Here is a 24,253-nt window from a genome sequence, read left to right as displayed (position 1 = left end):
CTCTTTAATGAAGTAATAGATGGTATTTAACATGTGAAATACTGAAAACTACCAATATGGCTAACAGAGCTAAACAAGTATATTTAGAAAGGCAGATAAAAAACGGTAATGGCAATTATTGCTAGGAGGTAGAATTAAGGACTTTTTATTAATGTTCTTCAGTATTTTCTAGTTTTTACAATAAACATGTATTACTTTAATGTTAAAAACTATTATACAAATTGTAATATGAAATGGGGAACAAAACAAGGTAAATTCTAATGTCAATATGACCTCAATATATTTTATACAAATTCTTTCTATATTTACTATTTACCGTCTCTACAGACACATAAAAAAGATCTATTTCTACTACTTAGAGTCCAGCAAACAAATGCATACTTCCTCTCTGAAAAATGTGAATGTTACCTAACAAACAGTAAATATAACAATGAAATAAGAATGATACAGTCTATGAATTATTTGCACTGAAGGAGGAGCCACTAGTCCTAACACAAAGAAAAGGGGAGGAACAGCAGTGTATTTCTGCACCAGGGTAAAAGTGCATTCATTCATTCAACCAGTAGATGCATGCCTTATCTAAGTAAGGCACTGTGCTAAGAAGTACTCTTCCACTAAAATGCACACTTTTCTGCAGATACAGAAAGCAGACTCCCTCCTAAATATCAACCATCTTATATTTAACTCAATACTAAGGAAAAAGTTAAGATTTAGCTTTCTATTTCTATTCAAGATAACATAATTCTATACACATGCAAATAACTTGAATAACTGTAATCAGATCACCCTGGGCTAAGAACACACAGAGGCCATAGGAAGTTCCTGAAAACCTAGAGGAAGGGTAAATATGTGTCTAATCTTTTAACAATAACCAAAACAAAAAAGGCGAGGGGAGAATGACGAATCATTGGAGATGGATAGACTTAACTCTGCCAGCAAGGAAGGCACTAATGCCAATCCCACAATCAAGTGTCCCTAATCCCATGAATTTCTAAAGAAACCAAGGTGAGAGACAAGTAGAGAAATTCTGTGAAATGATTTCCTTCTATGATGGATTGGCAACCCTAAAGGATGACAGCAAGCAATAAGTGTAGTCTGGCTTCAGAAGACAAAATTTCTAATTTTTAACCCTGTATGATACTCATAAATAAACAGAAACATTTTGGATGAGCATATCTGACTAGAGTCACATATACAGTTTCAAAGCTAATCTTGCAGGATATTTTAAGAAGTATCTTACAAAAGTAAATCCTGGATCAAAATTTATCTAATAATCTTTACAAATGAACCAGAAGAGGGGAATGAAAGTAAATCCATTAAATTAGGAAATAAAACCAAGGCAAGCAGAGTTGGAGCCATCTCAGAAAAGTTCAATAGAAAAAGAAATGGTTGCTAAATTACAGAAAATAACAAGGTTAGTATATTTATGAATAAGAATCAAATGGTACTGGCATAATTTGGAACAAGCCCACCTCAGTCGAAGAATGGCTTTTAAAACACAAAATGACCTACAAAATAAATGCAAGAAATATAGTGCTGATGTTAAATACCTCCAGTCAGAAATAACCTATCTGAACTTTCACAGACGTTTCACTACACCTGTCTTATGGCACTTAACACTTAACTATTTAAATCCCCAACCTGATCATAAACTCCTTATTGATTCTCCTCATAGTAGGTACTCAATAAGTCTTGACTCAATTAATTAGAATGCATATTGTACTGAAATAGGAATGAATACAATAAGAACATAAACCTTTCTATTTTAGAAAACACTTTCAGAGCTATTACATTACTTGATCCTCACAGCCTCCTGGTGAAGGAGGCAGGACACGGAAAGAAACTGGGGCTTGGAGAGCTTAAGTGACTGGCCTAAGACTACTGTGTCAATGTAGTAAATGGTTATCCTGATGGAAGATTATGCTTTTTCTGTTAACTAATTCTGGACGCTTTTTGTCGAGTGCTGCTTTCAGTTGGTCTAATTGGGAGCAATACTTGTTGAAATTAACCGTTTGGTTTTCCAGAAGGAGCTCATAATAGAGGACTTCTTCCAATCCCACCATTACACAACATCACCTTCTTTGGACAAAGACCGGCCTCTGGTGTGGTTGGTGGTGGTTCATTTCGCTTGCCCCGCGATCTCTTCAGTTCCATATTACTATACAGTATCCACTTTTCATCGCACGTCACAATTTGTTTTAAAAACGGAACGTTTTCATTACGTTTCAGAAGAGAATCGCACACAGAAATATGGTCAAGAAGGTTTTTTTCACTTAACTTAGGTGGAACCCAAATATCAAAGCGATTCACATAACCAAGCTGGTGTAAATGATTTTCAACGCTTGATTTGGATATTCTGAGTATGTTGGCTATCTCCTGTGCAGTATAACGTTGGACGTTCTCAATTATTGTTTCGATTTGATCGCTATCAACTTCAACTGGTCTACCAGACTATGGAGCATCGTCCAGGGAGAAATCTCCAGAACAAAACTTCGCACACCACTTTTGACACGTTCGATCAGTCACAGCACCTTCTCCATACACTGCACAACTTCTTGTGCATTTCAGTTTCGTTTTTACCTTTCTTGAAATAATAAAGCATAATATGCCGAAAATGCTGCTTTTTTCTTCCATCTTCAATATTAAAACGGCTACACAAAAATTCACCAATTTTGAAAACTCTTTTTTTAAATGCATGCTGATGTGAGAGCTGTCACATACAATCTAACAAAATGTTTTCGAATGAAGTTAAAGAACTAAGTGCTACTAGAGCCATCTTACAGAAAAAAACGAACAAACCTTTTGGATCACTCAATATTTAACCCAAATTAACCCATCCAGACTCATTTTAATAGTAGTTCACAGTAACTTTATCTTGGGAGGGGAAGCTAAGGGAAGAAGAAACAACTGACTCTCACTCTTCCATTTCCCTATTGAAACAGGAAGTTTTGGCAAAGAAAGGTGGAAAGCTGCCATGTCACCACTGAACTTTCTCCTTTTCAAGTACATTTCAGGGCTTTCATAAGAATGAGTAGTATGGCAGAGCCTCCTAGCAGAATGGTTACCCAAGTAACCCTCCAGCTCTATTTGTAGAAAAGAGGTGAAGTTTTCATTTATGATACTATTCAAGTATGTGGAAAGTTGTTTTCAATAAAATTTTAAAGTGTTGTTTTAAATAATGATAACTAAGCCTAAGTACATTATAATACTGAACTTTTTGTTGTTCATTTTACATACTATAGGACAAGCTAATAAGAAATGTGGCTTTCACTACACCAAGTGCTGGCTGGGTGGAAAGGAATAAAAAAAAATTCCTCAACAGGTTTAGAAACACTTAGATACTGCTATGTTTTATGGATCAAGGTAAAAAGAAGCAAAGAGGCCTGTTTTTTCTTGCATTCTCAAGCTGCCCTTTGACTACCTGTTAAGACTATATATATACATTTGGATTCTCAAATAATCAGCATGAGGCTGAAACTTTATTTTTCTTGTCGTATTTCATGACTGTGGCTCTCTGCTCACTGGTACCGAGTGAAGAACAGAAAGGAAAGAAACATGATCTGACTACCATTTCTCACCATGAATGCAGAGCAAGTGGCACTACAACTTAATGAAGGAGCTCACGCTGCTCTGGCCTTATTCAAGTCACAGAAGTTCAAAGCGAGAAGAAATGACCTTGTCTCACCTCATTTACAGATAAGAAGCTAGTGGTCACTGGTCAGTGACTGCCAAAAGCCAATGAACCAGGCAGTACTGGATACGTAATTAGATCCCAGGTTTCCTCCTTCCTTATCCTGTTGCTCCGACAACATCTGGCAGCTGATGGAGAAGTGTCGGGGTGGAGTGTAGGACAATAGGGTAATAAGCATGGGCTCAGCCTGGTTTGCAGAGCTACAAACTCTGAAGGCACTCCACCTGGCTCCTAATCCTACTGGTGGGCAGCAGGTCACCATAGGCAACTCTTGCACCCAACACATCACAGCCTCTATGTATATTCTACCTGTCAAATGGAAGTGAGAGCAGCAGAATTCTGAACGGACATCTTCTGATGACTTTTCACAGTAAATGACTTTGAAAAATCAAACTGACAAAGGTTCTACATTGCAACAATCCTACTTAAACTGAATTGCAAAAGATCTGATGTTTCAACATACCTTTTCAAATATATGTTACTCTTAAAACAATTAAATCCTGGACACTCCAAAAATAGCTAAGAGCTGTGCAATTTATCTCCTGGTACCAGTCTGTGGAGAACAAAAATCTAGATAAACCTTCTGACCTGCATAGGCAGCAACATGCCCACCAGGCATTTTTCTGAACCTCTGAAAATCTGACTGACAAAATAACTGGCAGATAGTATAAGTACTGTAAGTGTAAACTCGTATGCAAATAGTTTTTTTTTTCTTTAAAGAACAAATTTTGGAAAATAAGATATTTTTAGATATGTGGTGTTTAGACACGTGGTGTTAACTCTACACAAAATTATCACACTGCAGAATGTGAAAACCCTGGAAGAAATATACTTAGGAAAATACAGGCATGCCTCATTTTACTGCACTTCACTGAGCTTCACATGTACTGTTTTTTACAAATTAAAGGTTTGTGGCAACCCTGTCAAGCAAGTCTATTGGTGCCATTTTTCCAACAGCAATTGCTCACTTCACGTCTCTGTGTCACATTTTGGTAATTCTTGCAATATTTCAAACTTTTTCATTATTATTATATTTGTTATGGTGATCAGTGATCTTTGATGTTCCTATTGCAAAAAGATCACAACTCATCAAAGCCTCAGATGACGGTTAGCATTTTTTAGCAATAAAGTATTTTTTAATTAGGTATGTACATATTTTTAGACATAATGCTCTTGTACACTAAAGAGACTATAGTACAGTATAAACATTAACTTTAATATGCACTAGGAAACCAGAAAATTCATGTGACTTGCTTTATTTTGATATTCACTTTATTGCAGTGGTCTGGAACCAAACCCACAAAATCTCCAAGGTATGCCTGCAAAATAAAACAAGCAGGCTGGTTTCCATCACTTGGCTAGGTTTGTGTATCGTCACTACTCCTGTCAGTATTAACCATTTAACAATTATAATTACAAAGAATTTTCACATGACTTATTTTACAAACACAGAATGTTATTTCCCCATTTTAAAAGGGGGATAAGGAAACTGAGGCTTAAAGAATTAAAATTTTTCTCCCATGTCCCACAGCTAGTAAATAATTTTTCATTTTTCTACAACAGCAAGAATTTTTAAAAAATCATTATGCTTAAATCACTTTTAAAAATACATAGGAGGGCTTCCCTGGTGGCACAGAGGTTGAGAGTCCGCCTGCCGATGCAGGGGACACGGGTTCGTGCCCCGGTCCGGGAAGATCCCACATGCCGCGGAGCGGCTGGGCCCGTGAGCCATGGCCGCTGAGCCTGCGAGTCCACAGCCTGTGCTCCGCAATGAGAGAGGCCACAACAGTGAGAGGCCTGCGTACCGCAAATAAAAAAAATAAATAAAAATACATAGGAATTTCTTGGCATTAAAAAAAATCTTTAAAAGAATAAAAACAAGAAAAATGATAAAGTTTTCTTTATTTTTCTTCTCCAATTTAAGGCAATATCGACAGTATACTTCCTGATTCTAGACATTCCAATAATTTGCCCCATCCTTCTCACTCTGTAATTTTTTGTTTATTGTGGATTTCATTGTGAATGCCTATATATATATATGAATATATGCACAGCACGTTTTTCAACTTATGTCAACACATTTTGATTTCTAAAACTTCCTGATATCATCCAAGCAAAGACTATGCATTTTTACTGACATGATACCAAGTCACTTCTTAAGACTTCTGTTTCCCTCTTAAGTTATAAATTTCATGAAGCATATAATTCCTCTAAGTCCTTTTTTACTTCCTACTACAACCTGTTCAGCACCAGAAGGTCTCCTATAAATGCAGAATACAATCTCAATATTCCCCTTCGACTAGGGTTTCTCAACAAACATTTTGGGCTGGTAATTCCTTTCTGTGGGGAGCTGTCCTGTGCACTGTAGAATGTAACAGCATTCAGGAGTTCGCCCACCAGATACCACAAGCACACCTCTCCCCACTACGTGACAATCAAAAGTGTCTCAGACATAACCAAATATCCTCTTAGGGGCAAACTCATTCCTGCTTGAAAACCACTGTCATAGGCTAGGCAAAAAAGTATCCATTTATCCCTTGTTTGGAAAGAATAGTAAGATCAGCCGTGTGAAATTTTTGCAGGTTGAATTATTCCCCTCCTCAAGATATGAAAATTTAACAAGAAAAAAAACCTGAAAAAGCCAAACTCTATGACTCATAAACCTTATCTGCTAAAGCAAATAGTTTTCAAGTAAGGTCATATAAAATTTTAAATTCTTTATAAAACTTGTCACCGTCATAGATGTCACAAATATCAGCTGTTTTCTTAAATAACTTAATAATCCCACTTGTTTACTATAAAAAGTTTAAGATAAATTTCTTCAAAACACAGAAATAGTCAACTCGGGGCTTCTCTGGTGGCACAGTGGTTGAGAGTCCGCCTGCCGATGCGGGGGACACGGGTTCGTGCCCCGGTCCAGGAAGATCCCACATGCCGCGGAGCGGCTAGGCCCGTGAGCCATGGCCGCTGAGCCTGCTCTCCGCGGCGGGAGAGGCCACAACGGTGAGAGGCCCGCGTACCAAAAAAAAAAAAAAAAAGAAAGAAATAGTCAACTCACATTTTGCCTTTCTATTTTAATGAGGGAATTAGGGTTACAAAGAAAATATTTGAGCAATAACTATAAAAGCTCATGACTTATTCCCTCCTTTATGACTATCACAAAAATAAAAGGCAGCAAAACTTTACAGACGCACAGCTATGGGCTAATAAACCTGATTGGACTTCCACTGGAGGCATTTCCTAAAAGAAATGGGTTTATTTGCTCTGGCCTGTTATAAAGTTGATGTTGGCCATGGGCAGAATACCTTATTGTAAAAAAACAAAATAAATTGTAAGAAAAGAAAGTTTCCTTTCCTACACTTCACCAAAAAAGAGGGGAAGAATGATGTAAAATTATTATTATGGCATTTTAATTTCTAACATGAAAAAATTCAAAAGCCTCAGGCAGTATACTTCACAATTTCACAGTATGTTTACAATTAGAATCACAGAGTATTGGCACTGGAAGGACCCTTAGGTGTTACCTAGTCCAACCCCTAAATCTTAAAGAAAAAGAAAAAGGAAAATAAGATATGGGAGGGAAGGAATCTTCGAATGTATCCATAAACTTTAATTTTTAAAAATCTGAGATAAATAGGGCAAAACGTTTTAACTTGGGTAAGCAATTCTTAGTGATTACATAGGAATATTATATTTTCTGGTATTTTTTTTCTATTAAAGGTGAAATTAAGATGAAGAAATTAAGGACCAGTGAGGTAAATGGATTGTCGAACACACCAACCTCAAACCCAGGTTTTTCCTAAATGCTAGCCCAGAGCCTTTTCAGATTTCAAATAGTGTTTACAAACTACAAGAAATAATTTGTTATTATTAGACAGTAGCCTGAAGAAACACTTGATCCCTGCAGAAGGCACTGGCCATTTAATTCCTTAAATGTCTCCTTTACTTCTCTTTCTCTTGCACTAAGTGTGAGGGGAGGGCATGTAAATAAAGTATGTTATTGCTGGGCAAACCACACAGAACCAATAAAAAGATCAGTAAACTACTAAAAGCAGGCTCCTCCGTAATTCAGGGCAGCACAATTGCCCTCTCTCTCTCCCTCTCTCTCTCTCTCTCTCTCTCTCTCTCTCTCTATATATATATATATGTATGTATGGTCCATATATGTAATTATAAATTTTAGGAATCAGATTTTTTTAAAAAGTAAAAAGAAACGGGGGAATGAATTTTAATGATATATTTTATTTAACCCAATGTATTCAAATATTATTTCACCATGTAATCAACATAAAAAATTGTTGAGATATTACACTCTTTCTCCTACTAAGTATTTTCAAAACTCGGTGTGTACTTTATATACTTCTAGCACACCTCAATTTGCACTAACTAACTAGGCTGCAAGTGCTCCTATAGTGGCTACTGTATAGGACAGATGGGGCTAGGACTACTTCTTGACTGAATTAAAAGCAGTTCCATCCACTTGAGTAGTTCTTTAGATTTCCCTCCAAAGCTGACAAAATGCCCAAAAGTCTTCTGCAGAATGCAAAGGTATCCCCAGTGTCCCCAAAGCTTAACATGTAAATGGTGCAAATAATTAATCTTTTTGAAGAATGGAGAAGCACACTACAATCTACTTCTATAACACAACCCCTAGGGTAGAAGCATTGGTGTAAATTCTTCGGCGTGCAACCAAGCAGCACCTAATGATGATGCTGTTCGTGGCCTGAATTTCTCTCTATCGCTCCAAAACAAAATTGAAATTCCTCTTCCTATTGAGAGAATAAGCAATATTAAGGGAAGCTGTCACTTTCTCAGAAGCTCAGAAGTATTATGAGTTTGAATCCCTACCGACAAGCCTTTCGTAATGATCCTCCCCTGCCTGCCGATCCTTTCCCAAACCCTGCAATCTTAAAGAGAAGCCAGCTCCCGCTCGCTATCAACTGCCAAAAAGATCACTGCAAAACACAATTTCTTTTTTCTTCTTCCTTGGTGCCACTTTGAACGTGTGAGGCCACGCAGCCATTCTCGCTCCACGCGAGATGCAGGGAGGGGTTCTTTATGCTTCGGGGCCAGAGGGGCCAGGCTGAGGGCAGGGAGAGGCCGCCTAGGGTGAGCAGGTGGGACGGGGCAAGGGCTTCGACCTCAGGGTCGCGAAACCTGGGAATCCTGGCAGCCCGGGCGGACACCCCGTGGCGGCGGAGGCCAGCGCAGACCTCCCCACGCCCCGCACCTGCGGCCCAGGGAGGGGGCCCAGCCCAGCGCCCTCCCCGGAGGCGGAGTCGCGGGCGGCGAAGGGAGTACGGCCCGGGCTGGAGCCAGGAAAGGAGCAGCCCGCGGAGTGGGCCCCTCGGCCAGCGCCGACAACCCCAGACAGCCCGCGGCCACGCCCTCTTGCTTACCGCCCCAGATCCCCAGCTTCAGCTGGGACTTGTTCAGGTTCTCCACATAGTCCCCCAGGAAGCGGTTCAGCAAGTCCGCGACCACCGACTCCAGCACCATGGCGGTCTGAGGCGCGGGAGAGGGAGAACCCGTAACCGTCCGGCGCAGCTGAGGGCGGCGACCAGCGCAGCGAACGACAGCCCGCCCCGGGCGCCGACCCGCCCCCGCGGCGCGCCGCACCGCGCGTGACTCGGCCTGTGCGCAGGCGCACCGCCGCCGCCGCTGCTGCCTGGAGCGGGAGGTGCGTGCACTCGCTGCCGACTCGCGGCCTCGTGGTAGCCGCTTCCCGGGCAACCGAGGGTGGGCGGCGGAGCCGGTTTGGGGCCTGCCCCAGAGGAAAGGGATGTTAGAGAAAGAAAAGGGGAAGCCGGAGTTGCTGTGCACGGAGACATCTCTGTGGCCGCTGTGCTTCCCTGCTGTCGCCTTCTGTTGACCTCGGGTCCGCAGGGCTCAATCGTTCCCGCGGGAAGCAGCTCTGCGGCCTCGGAGCCGACCCTATGGGTGCCCGGCGCTTCCCAGGCCTCCAGTGCACCCTGAGCGCCTCCTAAGTAACCACCCCTTCAGGAGGGCAAAAAAGGAGACGCTGCACCCTCCTGCTACATATCAGCTCCGCCTAGCACCATCTCTCCGCTTACTTTTGCTTCCTGAAAACACACTAATAATTCACAAGTGGGAGGAGGAGGAACAGAGCCGCATCATAAGATGGCAGATAGAATGGGAACTGAATGTGCATTTCGTTAACTCGTTCTTTTACTCCCTTCTGTTGCTAAGTGGCTCTTAGTTAACTCATAAGCCACTTCTTAGTTACATACCTCGGTAGGGAAATAAAACGACGTAGTACTTCCTTTTTTTCCTTTAGGTGTAGGTGTATTTATCTCTTTCATGCAATCATTGAACTGTTTCTGGTGTGGCAAAGCTTTGAAAGTGGGGCTTTTATAATGCAAGGACTTTCACGTTAGTAAAGTTTAACCGCTCATTGACAAGCCAATCCTCTTTAGAGAACAGGACTTCTTTTTCTAAAATTTGTTTCAAAAAACTGTTGAGATACTGTAAACAGACATGAACCTAAGAAATAATAAGATCATTTGTAGTCACAAGTTTATTAAATGCTTTGCTACACATAATGTCTGAAAAACTATGTGTGAATTGCTCTTAAACAACCTTCTATGGACATTGTGTACCCCCAAAATTCATATGTTGAAATTCTAACCCCTGTTGTCATGGTAATAGGAGGTGAGGCCTTTGGGAGATCATTAGGTAATTAAGCAGAGCCCTCATGCATGGGATTCGTACCCGTATAAAAGAGACCCCAGAGAGCTCCCTCACCCCTTCGGCGGTGTGAAGATACAGCAAGGAGACAGATATCTATGAACCAGGAAGTGGGCCCTCACCAGACACTGAATCAACTGGCACCTTGATCTTGGACTTCCTAGCCTCCAGAACTGTGAAAAATAAATTATTGTTTTTAAACCACCCACTCTATGGTATTTTGTAATAGCAGCCTGAATGGACGAAGAGGCTCAAAAAGAAAAATCATTCCTTAAATACAAAATCCATTGGAAAAGAAAAAAAGTCAAAATGTCTACAATTGGTATTATGTAAAATGGATGTAAAAGAAAAAACCAATACTAACCAGTACTGGTGCTATCAGTAACCACCTGCATCCTTCGCTTCAGCACACAGAATATAAAACCTTAACCGTTTGTTTTTCCGAGCTTAGTCACCCTGACAAAATACCTAGGATGTATTTTGAAGCACGTCATACTTCCCTCCACCATCCACAAACAATTAACAGCCAAACCTGGCTATTCTGCTTTGGCCATATTTCCTAAATTCTCTTTATATCTCATCCGAACCATGCAATCACCCTCTAACTGGCCTCCTGGCCTCCAGTTTTTCCCTTCTCCATCCATCTTCACATTGTCACCACAGCTAATTTCCCAAAGCACAGGTGAGCTCAGGTTAGTCCCCTGCTCAAAAAGACCCAATAACTTTCCAGTGTTCAGAAAGCCCTCTTCAACCTGTACCAAACTTGTTTCTAATCTACACACAACAACCCCTCTCTCCTTGTACATGCACACCAACTATGTACTGAGGAGAATGCAGATATATATATATATATGTATATGTGTATATATGTGTATTTGTAAATATATATATATATATATATATTCTTGTTGGGATAGGCATGCATCAGAAAAAGATAAAAAGTAAACAATGCAAAGATGTATGAATAACACAGCAAGATGATATGAAAGATGCCACGGGCAGAAGAGTATAGTCAAGCAAATGGCACAGAGGAGTAATCTGCTGGGGAAAAGTGGGCAGTACTGATCCTTGTGTAATAATTTCTTGTACTTCTTTTTTTTTTTTTTGCAGTACGCGGGCCTCTCACTGTCGTGGCCTCTCCCATTGCGGAGCACAGGCTCCGGATGCGCAGGCTCAGCCGCCATGGCTCACGGGCCCAGCTGCTCCGCGGCATGTGGGATCTTCGTGGACCGGGGCACGAACCCGTGTCCCCTGCATCGGCAGGCGGACTCTCAACCACTGCGCCACCAGGGAAGCCCTAATCTCTTGTACTTCTATGGTACTTTACACTTTTGAAAGAATAATGCATGTGCCTGCCTTTATAAGCATTATTCCATCTTATTAATACTTCTCCAGTTATACCTCATGAGCTATCATGCCATTATTATGCCAAGGCATGCATTTTCAAATAAGCCTCATGAAAGATCTGTGAGACAAGTAGTGCAGGTCGTCGTATTGTCTTCATTTATAGGAAAATTAAAGTCAGTGATTTACATTAAATTAAATGATTTACATAAAACTACACAGCAAGTGTTTCTTTCCTTCAGTTCCCTGAGCCCTGACACTTTTTCTCTTTTAATAAGTAGAGTTAAATCACCACTAGGTGATTTCTTGCTCTGAAAGGTTGATGACAGAATGGAAACTCTCATGGTGGAAAAATTCAGCTCAAAATTGTCAGTACAAATAATGCTATTACCATAGAAGATAAAAAGTTTTTAAGTTTTAATATTTTACTTTTTAAGTATGTTTTGAGGGATTGGTTATTATGTACACAGAGTAATGCCCCAAATATCCCATACTTCTTGAAAAACTCCTAATCCAAAACAAACCATAACCAATGTTAAGAAACACCATTAGGGCTTCCCTGGTGGCTCAGTGGTTAAGAATTCGCCTGCCAATGCAGGGGACAGAGGTTCGAGCCCTCATCCAGGAAGATCGCACATGCTGCGGAGCAACTAAGCCCGTGTGCCACAACTACTGAGCCTGCACTCTAGCGCCCACGAGCCACAACTACCGAAGCCTGCGCGCCTAGAGCCCGTACTCCGCAACAAGACGCCACCGCATTGAGAAGCCTGCGCACCACAATGAAGAGTAGTCCCCGCTCGCCACAACTAGAGAAAGCCTGTGCTCAGCAACAAAGACCCAACGCAGCCTAAAATAAAATAAAATTAAAAAGAAACACCATTAGCACTCTAACGCACAGATACCAAAAGGAATTTGGATACAAAGGTTAACTAAAGGAAATGAACATTCTAGTAATTATGGCTCTTGCTTCAGAACAATGAGAAGGTTTGCAAAGCTAAACTGCAAGGAGGGACTGAGCAATAAAAACAAATGAGCAAAATATTCTTCCTGTTAAAAACAAAAGTCAAAATTAGGGACACTTTTTAAAAATTAACACTCTTGCTTAAAAATTGAAAAATAAGAAATTCCAATGTCACACTACTACCTCATACCCACACCCCATTGCCCAGCCCTGGAGTTTGCTGAGAAAAGCAAAAGGGATTTGGGGGGAAAAGGAAATGGAGGGGAAAGCTAGAGAATAAGCGTGACAGCATGGGTTTTCAGAAAAGTTAGGAAGTTTAACTGGGAGAAAGCACAGGAGTGGATTGCAGAATGTCAGAGACAGAGGCAATCAAATATCATTTGGTTAATCCAACCTTCTTCTTTGATGGAGGGGACACTGACTGCGAGAGAGAATTAAGTGACTTGCCAGGGTCCCACAAGAAGTTAGTGACTATCAGTGCTAAACTCCAGGTGTCCCAACTCCATTATCTGTTTACTTTCCATTACTCCACCCTCCAATTCTGTTGAATGAGATGGATGAGTCAGAACACCGGTATTTTATTGGGTTATAAACTCTCTTCTTCTTGCTTTCCTTGACACCCAACCTCCTATATATTATTTTGCAGTTCTCCTTTAAGTGGTTCCATATCCTTCTACTCCAAGAGCACCTCTGACCTTGATGGTGTGTGATCTATTTATGCTTACTTTGCAGAATTTTTTCAGCTCCATCAGTGAATGTTCCCATAGCTGTGATGAAGCTATGATAACAGTCTCCCTCTGAGTAGATTTGGGTGTTCCAGGCTCAGGGCCTCATCCTGTTACACCATCCTCCCAAGTACTGCATGGCCCACGCTTCCAAGGTAAGTAAAACATAAGGCTTAATGTGGTCACAGGGGACCAGCCATGCGAGGGCATGTCTCTGCTGTTTCAAGAAACCTTATATAGAAAATGCTTCCAAAGTGTTATTAAAGAAGGTGAATGATTAATAAAAACAAAGCAATGCTGCTTGGCTTGGCCAGAAAGAGAAACGTTTTTAAGGGAATCCATGTGTGAATCACCTAATTCCTAGCCATGCAGACCTGTATAATAATAACAGCTAAGTGATAGCCACACTTACTGTATGCCAGGCATTTCATGCATTTTTAACCCTCACAACAATCTTGTGTGGTAGGTATTATAACCCCCATTATACAACTTCAGCTCAAAGAAATTAATTAACTTGCTCACAGTTCCATAGTTAAAAAGTTGCATAACATTTGAACCTAGGATAGATCAACTCCAAAGTTTATGTGTCTTTACCCCTAAATCATCTCTCCCTTCACGACACAGCTCTGCTTGACAACTTCTCAGACAACTTCTCAGATTGTGAGCCTCACCATTTTAACCTAGGGGTTTCTGGGCTCTCATTTGCTGAGCTAACAGCATCTTGTCTCCTGAGAAAAGATGAGTCAAAACACATTCACGTGACCCTCAAGTATATAATTTGGTAATCATTCTGCAACAGATTTGGCACTGGACCAAGAATTTTGGCCAGGAGTGGAGCTCATATAAAGACAAACAAGTAGCTAGTCAAGGGCATGGCAAACCCAGGGACACATCAACCCTGCCCCCAGACTAAATATATAAATAGTGTGCAATAGTCTCTTCTCATTTCTGCCTCAGCCAGATGGAGTTCAAATATGTCATCCTCATCATTTCATTTCTCCTCTGACAGATGTACATAGTTGATATGATCTTGTACAGCCTGGACCTACCTGCCTAGCACAGTGGCTGAAACCCAGGAGGCATTCAGTAAATATTGCTTTGAATGAATAAATGGACTAACGAACATTTGCTCTCTTCTGTAGTAACAATAACTATCTGACATTGTGTATATCAGGCTCTATGCTAAAGTTTTCACCTGCATTATCTTATTTTATAGATAGATAGATACTATTATTATCAGAAGGGGCAAGGGAGCTCTCCTGGGTCTCTTTTATAAGGTCATTAATCTCATTACCTCCCAAAGTCCCCACCTCCTAATTTTACATTTGATACTGTGGCTTGGAAAGGTTAAGTAACTTGCTCATGGTCACATAGTGAGCGGCCATTCTAGAGTCAAAACCACTGATTTCAGACTTAATTTTCTTTTCTTTCCTTTTCTTTTTCCTATTTATTTTATTTATTTATTTATTTAGGCTGTGTTGGGTCTTCGTTGCTGCACGTGGGCTTTCTTTAGTTGTGTGGAGCGGGGGCTTCTCTTCGTTGCGGTGCGCGTCTCATTGCGGTGGCTTCTCTTGTTGCGGAGCACGGGCTCTAGGTGCGCGGGCTTCAGTAGTTGAAGCACGTGGGCTCAGTAGTTGTGGCTTGCGGGGTCTAGAGCGCAGGCTCAGTAGTTGTGGTGCACGGGCTTAGTTGCTCCGCAGCATGTGGGATCTTCTTGGACCAGGGCACGAACCCGTGTCCCCTGCATTGGGAGTGCAGAGTTTTAACCACTGCACCACCAGAGAAGTCCCTCCCTTCTATTTTTATTAATGATAATAATAATCACAGTTTATATGTATTTAGCACTTACCATGTGCCAAGCACAGCGCTAAGTATTTTACCTTATTAGAGTTGTTTAATCCCCAAAACAACTCATTTATGCCCATCAGTATGTATTTTTCTTCCATTTCCCATCATTATGTGAACTTGGATACCTTACTAGGAATAATCATAATTTGCAGGGTTTATGTGACTATTCCAGAGACTATATGTAAATCATCAAGTACAGTGGCTGTGTACGTATATATCCTGGAAACAAAATGCACATGCTCCATCCTAAAATCACCTTTGCATGAGTTCAGTTTAATTTACTGAACATCATTTGGATAAGCAATTAATTTGCAAGGCGGTATCTTAGGCAGAAATAGTGTACACCCAAACGCTGAACAAAATGCCTCAGATCTCTTTCAACCTAAGCTAGTTGGAAGCAGGTCTCTTACAAAGTGAACACAGGTCAGTTTTCAAAAGAGAGGAAAAGGATGTCTCAGGTGGGCACAGCCTACAAACGTGCCGTCAAAGGATGGTTCCAACAGCCCAGTTGTATGCAGGAGTATATTTTCCCAATTAAAACATCAGCGCACAAGGTTTAAGAAGTGGGTTGTTATTTTTTAAATTGAGGTATAAGACACAATCTTATATCTAATCTTAAGTGTATGCTAGATCATTTTTTTTACATATGGATACACCCCAGTAACCCCACCCAGATCAAGATACAGAATATTTACAGCAGCCCATAAGGTTCCCTGTATCCAGAGTGGTTTGTAATCAACAAACAAAAACGATTTAAAATCAGAACAGAAAACCAGAAGGTAGGTAAGGAACTTCGAAAGCTGGGCAAACTAAGGGCTGGATTTGGGGGAGGATATTAAGTAAGAATAAGACAGATTCGACTTCTATCTCCTCTTATTGGTGGGTGTAGAGTGCTTCTGTGATTCACACTCATTATGTCCATCGATCCTCACAATGACTCTGCCGTATAGTAAAGACTTTTTGCACGTGAGTAAACAGAAACATCCCTACCTGAAGCAGGAGAGAAAGCGGATCCAGCCACGTGGCAGAGGGAAAGTTGGAAGGCCTGTCGTCAGGTTACCTATCAGTGCCAATCCGGCCAGCCCACTGGCGGGCGTCCCAGGCCCCAGGTATAAAGGCTCAAGCCGACTGCCTTTAAGCTGTACAGAACTCCGCCACACGAGCTTTGATCTTCCCAGAGGCTGTATGCCTGTAGAGGTTGGTGCCACAGGCGGATCGGTGCGGAGACCTATATGACGCTGGACCCCAGGTACATTATGAGAGACCTATAGCCTTGCTTAACTCCCTCAGGGACTCGTTTGAGGCTCTTTGCACTTTAAGCGGGGAGCAAGCCGAATATCCTGGAAAGGATAATAATTATTTTAATTCTCTCTGAGGATTTGAGTGCAATAATCCAAGGATTCAGGAAACTATTGCACAAGCATAGTGCCACTTGGCACCGAGGACAGCACGAGGCAAACATTTTGAGAATCTCCTCCTGAGGCCAGCGAGGACAGGTCTAGATTAAGGCAACAAACCCAAAGTGTACACTACTACAGAAGAGAGAAGAACGATTGTTTTACCGTCAGGGAAACACTGAAAGATTTGCAACAGCAGCGTGAGGGGCAATTTGCCTGGTCTGGGGGAGGCAGGAGGAAGCACCCAATGAGTAGAAGAGACGGGCATTGCTGCGCCCAGCAGGGCTCACTATGACGATCCGTGTGTGCTTGTGCATTGCAGGCTGACCAGCTCCAGCAGAGGTTCCTCTGCAACCGGCACCTGCTGCCTGATGTGGTGCCTGGAGCGGCTCCGCTTGGGACCCGAGCACCTCCTGCGGGGCAGAAACCGGCTTTTCCAGGATCAGGCCGGCCGAGCCACTGCTCTCAGGCCCTCCCGGTGCGCAAACGTGCTCACCCCGGACCGCATCCCCGAGTTCTGCATCCCCCCGCGACTCGCGCCCTGCCCGACCCTGGCTGCAATCCAAGACAACAGGGGCGAAAAAGCAGGGACAGGCGACAGCGCGGGGCGCACGGACTGGGACCCACGATCGCAGGCTGCGCTCTCGCTGCCTCACCTGCCCCGGGCACGTACAGCCTGTGGCTTCTGCGCGCTGCTCGAGAGCCCGCACACCCGCCGCCGGGAGTCGCTCTTCCTCCGGGGCCCGGGGGCCGCCCCGCTCCTGCCCGTGCTCCGCCCCCGGGCGCGCACCTTCGGAGGCGGCGTCGGAGACGCCCCCCTCGTGCCCCCGGGAAGAGTCCCTGCTGTGCCCCCGGCGGCCCTCGGCGGCTCCCGCCCGCACCTGGACACGCTCACTCTCCGACCCCGCGGCAGCCGCCTCCTGCGCGCTCCCGAGGGGCTGCTGCGCTGCGCGCAGAGGAGCAGCGGCCTGGCCAGTGCCCGCTCCGTCGCCAGCGGGGACGGGGACGACGACGACGACGAGCGCGGCGCCGGCTCCCTGTCCCCGGCTCAGCCCCCCGCCACGTCCCCTCCGCCGCCCCCCGACCCGCGGCCCGAGCGCCTGGAGGCCGAGGGCACCGTGACTCTGGACCGCGCCGGCGGCGCCCTGCGCCTGGGCGCCGAGTACAGTCGGCACAGCGGGCGCCTCCGCGTCCGGCTGCTCCACGCCGAGGGCCCGGCCGGTGGGGCCGCCGATCCCCGCGCCCCCGTCGGCTGCCACGTCAGCTTCGTCCTGCAGCCGCCGGGCCAGACGCGCCGGCTGCGGGGCGCCGTGTTCCGGCGGAGACGCCGGGCGGTCTTGGAGCAGGACTTGTGCTTGGACGGGCTCTCGGAAGACGAGGTGCGCCGCCTGGCCGTGCGCGTCAAGGCCGAGAACCGGGGCCGCGGGCTGGAGCGGGGTCGCCTGCTGGGCCCCGTCCAGCTCCTGTGAGGGCGCGCCCTGCCCCAGCTCTGTCCCTCGGACACAGCCGATTTGTACAAAATAAACGTGTTTTTATTATTCTACTCTGGCCTTTGTTTCAGTCTAGTGTTGGCAGAGATAATACTGTATTAATTACCACTGTAAAGGGTGTTATATTTTGTGTACATACTGTCAATATTCTTTTTAAGTAAACGGCATGCTGTTTTGCAGTGGTGTTTCCCAATGTTGATAGCCAATGGCATTGCAGGTGTTCCCCACGGTACTCTTGAGAGATAATGAATCACATGAAGTATTAAAATTAGAGGGTTTCTTGGTGATCTATTTGCTCCAATATCCTCATTTTGAAGTTTGTTCATTCCACAACATCCATTGAGACAATCTTAGAACATGTATTACTTTTGAAACATTGTTTTAGATCCTGAATAAGAAAAATGAGGCCGAGAGGAAGTGACTTGTTCAAGGTCAACAGTGAATCATGAGTAGGAGCTCCAATCTGATACTCTTCGCTACATCTTGTTGGAAGAGCACAGGAAGAAGTGAAACCATTTTAATATTTATAAGCTTAAATAATTATTATAATAGTTTTACCAGTGTCAACTTATTTCTTTTTTTTTTTTTTTGAAGTACGCGGGCCTCTCACTGTTGTGGCCTCTCCCATTGCGGAGCACAGGCTCCGGATGCGCAGGCTCAGTGGCCATGGCTCAGTGGCCATGGCTCACAGGCCCAGCCGCTCCGCAGCATGTGGGATCTTCCCGGACTGGGGCACGAACCTCTGTCCCCTGCATCGGCAAGCGGACTCTCAACCACTGCACCACCAGGGAAGCCCATTATCAACTTATTTCTTAAAACAACCCACAAAATTGGTACAGCTTTCCCCATTTAACAGATGAGGATATGGAGGCACAGAATAAAGGCAGATGCAGGATTTGCACCTAGGTGATCAGTATTTTACTCTTTACTCTGTATTAGTAACACTGCAATGTCGGAAAGGCTCATCTTACTAGAGTCGTGAAACTGCAACTTATATCTGAAATTGCTGACTCTGGGGTTGAGGTCTCTAAACATTTCTCACCCTCTAATAGAAAAGCAAATAGATTAAAATGAATGATTTATCATCTCAAGCTACTGACTTCAGGCATTGAGATAAGCTGGGTCTACGACTGACTGAGGCAGAAGCTAAAGACTTCAGAGTCCTAGAAAAACGGGTACCAGCCTTATCGGCACCAGATGAGCTAATGTACCAGGGCAGAGTCAAGAGTACCTGTAACATTGTTCTACCTCCTCTGGCTTCTGATAGTAATAATAGGTTTACTATGTTTTAAAGGATGATTTTCCTTCATCCCTCAAATTCATTGCCAGCCAGACATATTTCTTCCTTTCTTAGGCATATAGGAGGGAAATGTGTCCTAAATGAGAGTTGAAAATATTTAAATATGTGGTGCACTGTTAAATATGACTACTTCATCAGTCTGGGTTCAGAAATGGTTTCTGCTTTCACTAAACTGCTGACAGTTTTATCCATTGGTGCTCGTGAAAAATGCTACTTAGAAAAGAGTTTCAGTTTTAATAACAGCTCAAGCATAAACTGAAAGTGGGTTATTGTGGTAGATATTTATAATGACATTCATTGAACAAATGCGAAGAGTAACTGAATTAACTGACTGTCAAAATCAATCACATCCAGAAGCTCAAAATGGTTGACCAAATGAATGATGACATCACAGTAGTTCAGATCTTTAAGATGCTCTTTTATCTACGCTCAGTCACAGTTTCCTTGGTCTTCAAGCCAACGATTTTTAAAAATATACATATATATATATATACATATATACACACACACATACATACATATAACCTTCTTAATGATTTTAGAAGTTTGGTAGAGTAACTAATACTGAGTTCACATGTGTAGTGCTTTAAAAGGAAAATAAATGGAGAGTGAGAACAACCTGGGTATGCACAAGATCATTGTGGGGTTTTTTGTTCGTTTGTTTGTTTTAATAAAAACAGATTGTATTGATAGCTTAAACCATAAAATTTATTGCAGAAAACACTGCAACCACTATTGTCACTAGATTATATACAAGTAATGGGAAACATGAGAACTCCTAAAGCTCTTAAACATGAGAGCTCTTAAAGTTTGGGGGCAGAAGTGGCATTTTACTAAGAAGGAAAATCAATGCATATCAGGGACCTAAGTTTTCCATGAAGTAACGGTGGGTATTTCCAAACAGAATCTCCACTAATGTCAAGTTATGGTTGATTGACTAATGCAATAGCCTAATCAACAAGATTTTAAATGACTTAAATAGAATCATTAATCATAAAACCATGGAACTTCAGAGTTGAAAAGAATGCTAAGAATCATTTTGTACAAATCCACATATCATAGAAGGGGACCAGAGAGGCAAACTGTAGATTGCCCCGTATCATGCAGTTAGTGCAAGAGCTGGGACTGAAACCAATTCTATTTTCATTTTGCTCTTGGACCACTACTTCCAAGAAAGGAGAAATACTTGTGCATCAATTATTTTACATCACTGATCTAATCTGAATTTTTTGCATTTAAGAAATCTTACTTGCAGTACAAATTTTTGTGATAATACAGTAGCAGCCTTTCTGGGGGCAAATTTAAATTTGATTTGCATTTTGCTGCCCTCTAGTGGATCCCTCATGTGTTTTGTCAGTGGGTCTATCTTCTTCCTATTAGACCATCTCAACCAATCTAATGCCAGGACCCAAGGACCTTGAAGATGTGTGCTAATATCAGATTACAGGAAGAAGTAGTAATAACTACTTCTAAATATAACTAAATATAAAAATACTTCTAAACTAACTAAACTGCTTCTAAAAATAACTAAATATAGCTATCTGAGCAAAGAAGGTGCCAAAATACTTTAGATTTTTTAAAAAAAACAACTTTTCCCAGTAATAATGAAGCTGGGAGTGTGTGGCAAACAGCATGTTGGTTGCAGAAAACTGCTTTAAGAGTTCTCATGTTTCCCATTGGGCTTTAGGTACCCATATCTTTTCCACAAATGACACAGCCCAATCTTGTCTCTTTGAGGTTTAAATATCTGAACATATTCAAAGAAAAACCCTATACAACAACGGGAAATATGTCAGTTTAAATAGGGTTAAGTACAAATTTAAAATCAAATCATTTTTGTCACTTAGTCTTACAAAGATAGTTCATTCTATACCTAAAATACTAGCGTTAATATGACTGAAATCTGCCTAGAAGATTGTTTCTTTAGAATCTAATTTTCTTTTACCCACACTCAACAATTCTAAACATTTTCCCCATATCCATCCCCAAGACCTAGGTAAAAATACTCTTTTGGTCAAAGATATTTGAAAGACAGAGCAAAACGTGGGTACTATGTGATCTCTATAACATTAAAGCAATAAAAATATATAAGTGGATAGAAAGGTATCCAAAAGGTTAATTTAGAACACCTATCATATTCAAGGTTCTAGATTTATAGCTGTAAATAAGACACAAAAGGTCCTTGCTCATATGGAATTAAGTTTTCAAAGGCAGGGGAGCAGATAGACAACAAACAAATAATTTTAGTAGTGCTTCAGAAAATTAAATGTGCTAATGGGAAAGAGTGTGACTAGGGTGAAGGGGCACCTTAGATTGGATGGTTAAGAAAGACCTCTATGAGGACCCAACACTGAGCCTCTTTTCTATGGTCATGTACATACTGCTATCATATTTTAATCCAGTGTGCTGATCTGGGGACTTCTGACCTCCCAGGGGAACCTGACAACGGTTTTCCTAGGAATTCTGCTAGTATGTTATCACTAGTGAGAAATACTTCCTGTGGGGTTCAGCCCTGCTATGTAGAAGATTTTCTGCCTCCAAGTTTACTAGTTCAACAGATGGAATTGACCTGAGACAGCCCATGGGGTTTACAAACCCAGTTTTCACTACCGTGCATCCCATAGCTAAGAATTTTATTATGGTGCCATGATGGCTCTGGCATTAATTTGAGAGGATTACAAACTCTGGTCAGATTAGGCCTTCAGGACATTAGGAAGCAAATAGCAACATGTTTTTTGTTTTGTTTTGTTTTGTTTGCAATGTTGTAGTTTTCAAGCAAATTTTTAATTCTGTATATGCTTAAATCTTCTCAACGACAGTGTGGGCTAGTTACTCTTATTGTACCTGGGGTAGATGCTGTAGGTTGGCTCCTTCAACGCACAATCCAACCCCTTATTGCTTTCTTTTCTGTGCTATAGAGGCTAGAGAACAAATACTTGCCTTCCCCAGGCCCCTTTTCCAGCTAAGGATAGCCATGCGACTCATCTATGGCCAATGAAAGATGGGGAGAAGTCACTTGATGGTGCCTCTTCCCCTTCCTCCCTCTCCCTGCTGGGATACACAAGTTGCCTGAGGAATGGCAGCCAGCACTAAGGACAGTAAAATGATCTTGGTTCACCAGTAACATCACTGATCCTCCATGCCAGCGCTGGACAGCCTACACCCAAAGTTCATGTCCATGAGACAAATACATCCTTTACTTGTTTCAGCCATTGCTAAGTTTTCAGATATATATGAACACAATCTTAACTGACAGAGACAGTGTCGATTTTACAGAGAAGGACACTTCTATTCAGAAGAATTAAATAAGTTGCCTGAGATCATGCAAGTAAATCATGAATTTAATTACAGACCTCTCAAAACTCCATGCTCACTGCTTTTTTCACCTCACCATCTTTCCTCATGTAAGCTATTTTAAAAAAACTTTTTTTGGGGCTTCCGTGGTGGTGGCGCAGTGGTTGAGAGTCCGCCTGCCGATGCAGGGTACACAGGTTTGTGCCCTGGTCCGGGAAGATCCCACATGCCGCGGAGCGGCTGGGCCCGTGAGCCAGGGCCCGTGAGCCATGGCCGCTGAGCCTGCGCGTCCAGAGCCTGTGCTCCGCAATGGGAGGGGCCACAACAGTGAGAGGCCCGCGTACCACAAAAAAAAAATTTGAAGTACATTGAATCTGTAGATTGCTTTGGGTAGTAGAGTCATTTTCACAATGTTGATTCTTCCAATCCAAGAACATGGTATATCTCTCCATCTATTTGTATCATCTTTAATTTCTTTCATTAGTGTCTTATAATTTTCTGCATACAGGTCTTTTGTCTCCTTAGGTAGGTTTATTCCTAGATATTTTATTCTTTTTGTTGCAATGGTAAATGGGATTGTTTTCTTAATTTCACGTTCAGATTTTTCATCCTTAGTGTATAGCAATGCCAGAGATTTCTGTGCATTAATTTTGTATCCTGCTACTTTACCGAATTCACTGATGTACAGCTGACATACAATAAATTGCACTTATTTCGAGTATACAATTTCATGAATTTTGACATACACATGCACCCATGAAACCAATACCTCAATCAAGATAATGAACACAGTCATGATTCCTAATAGTTTCTTCATGTTCCTTTGTAATCCCTCTCTCCTGTCCCCTTCACGTCCCCTCTCTGGTCCCCAGGGAACCATCTGCTTTCTTCATTTATATATATATATATATATATATATAACTAAATCACTTTACTGTACAGCAGAAATTAACACAACTTTGTAAACCAACTATGCTTCAATAAAATACATTTAAAAAAAAGAAAATCTGACCCCATTTAGGAAGCTAGACTTCCAGAATCAGCATCCATTCTCCTACAGATGGAGATTTAGATGGTTTCCAGTCTTTTACTATTCTGAATAAAGCTGCTGTGACTATTCATGTACAAGACTTTGTGTGAGCATATGCTTCCATTTCTCTTGGGTAAATACCTAGAGTAGATGGGTGAATCATCATGTGATAACTTTTTAAGAAACTGACAAAATGGTCGTATCATTTAACTTTCCCACCACCAACGTGTGAGAGTTCTGTTTGCCCTACACCTTGCCAAAACTTGCACATAGGAGGACCTTTTGAAGGAAACATATACTCAAAGTTTCTATTTTTTTTTCTTTTTTTACCTTTTACAAAGTTTCAATTCTGTTACCTATGTGTTATTACAACCATGTACCTCAGTCCTCTCGAGAATATTGATGACAGTTTTACTTTAATCATTAAAAAGTAGCAATAACAATTAGGCAAAATCCCCATTTAGG

At 42.1% G+C, this 24,253-nt stretch overlaps 2 protein-coding genes across 5 annotated transcripts in view; one reads left to right on the top strand and one right to left on the bottom strand.

Moving 5' to 3' along the window:
- VPS13C (vacuolar protein sorting 13 homolog C) overlaps nt 1–9,204 on the bottom strand; it is a 175,498-nt gene extending 166,294 nt beyond the window's left edge. For all 4 annotated transcript variants that reach the window (XM_060294174.2, XM_070044905.1, XM_060294175.1 and 1 more), the window contains exon 1: nt 9,091–9,204. In XM_060294174.2, the coding sequence (XP_060150157.1) occupies nt 9,091–9,190 (100 nt within the window). In that variant the 5' untranslated portion in view covers nt 9,191–9,204. The remainder of the gene's footprint in view (nt 1–9,090) is intronic.
- Nucleotides 9,205–17,045: 7,841 nt separating this feature from the next.
- LOC115864818 (C2 calcium-dependent domain-containing protein 4A-like) lies at nt 17,046–22,317 on the top strand. The gene is given in 2 exon segments (XM_060293460.1): nt 17,046–18,139; nt 22,284–22,317. Coding segments are annotated over 2 exon segments (1,128 nt in total).
- Nucleotides 22,318–24,253: the final 1,936 nt, after the last annotated feature.

The sequence above is a fragment of the Globicephala melas genome, chromosome 2, assembly GCF_963455315.2.
Source record: "Globicephala melas chromosome 2, mGloMel1.2, whole genome shotgun sequence".
NCBI classification, from domain to species: Eukaryota; Metazoa; Chordata; class Mammalia; order Artiodactyla; family Delphinidae; genus Globicephala; species Globicephala melas.
The sequence above is the reverse complement of the archived record's forward strand: the minus strand, read 5'-3'. Positions and strand labels throughout refer to the sequence as shown.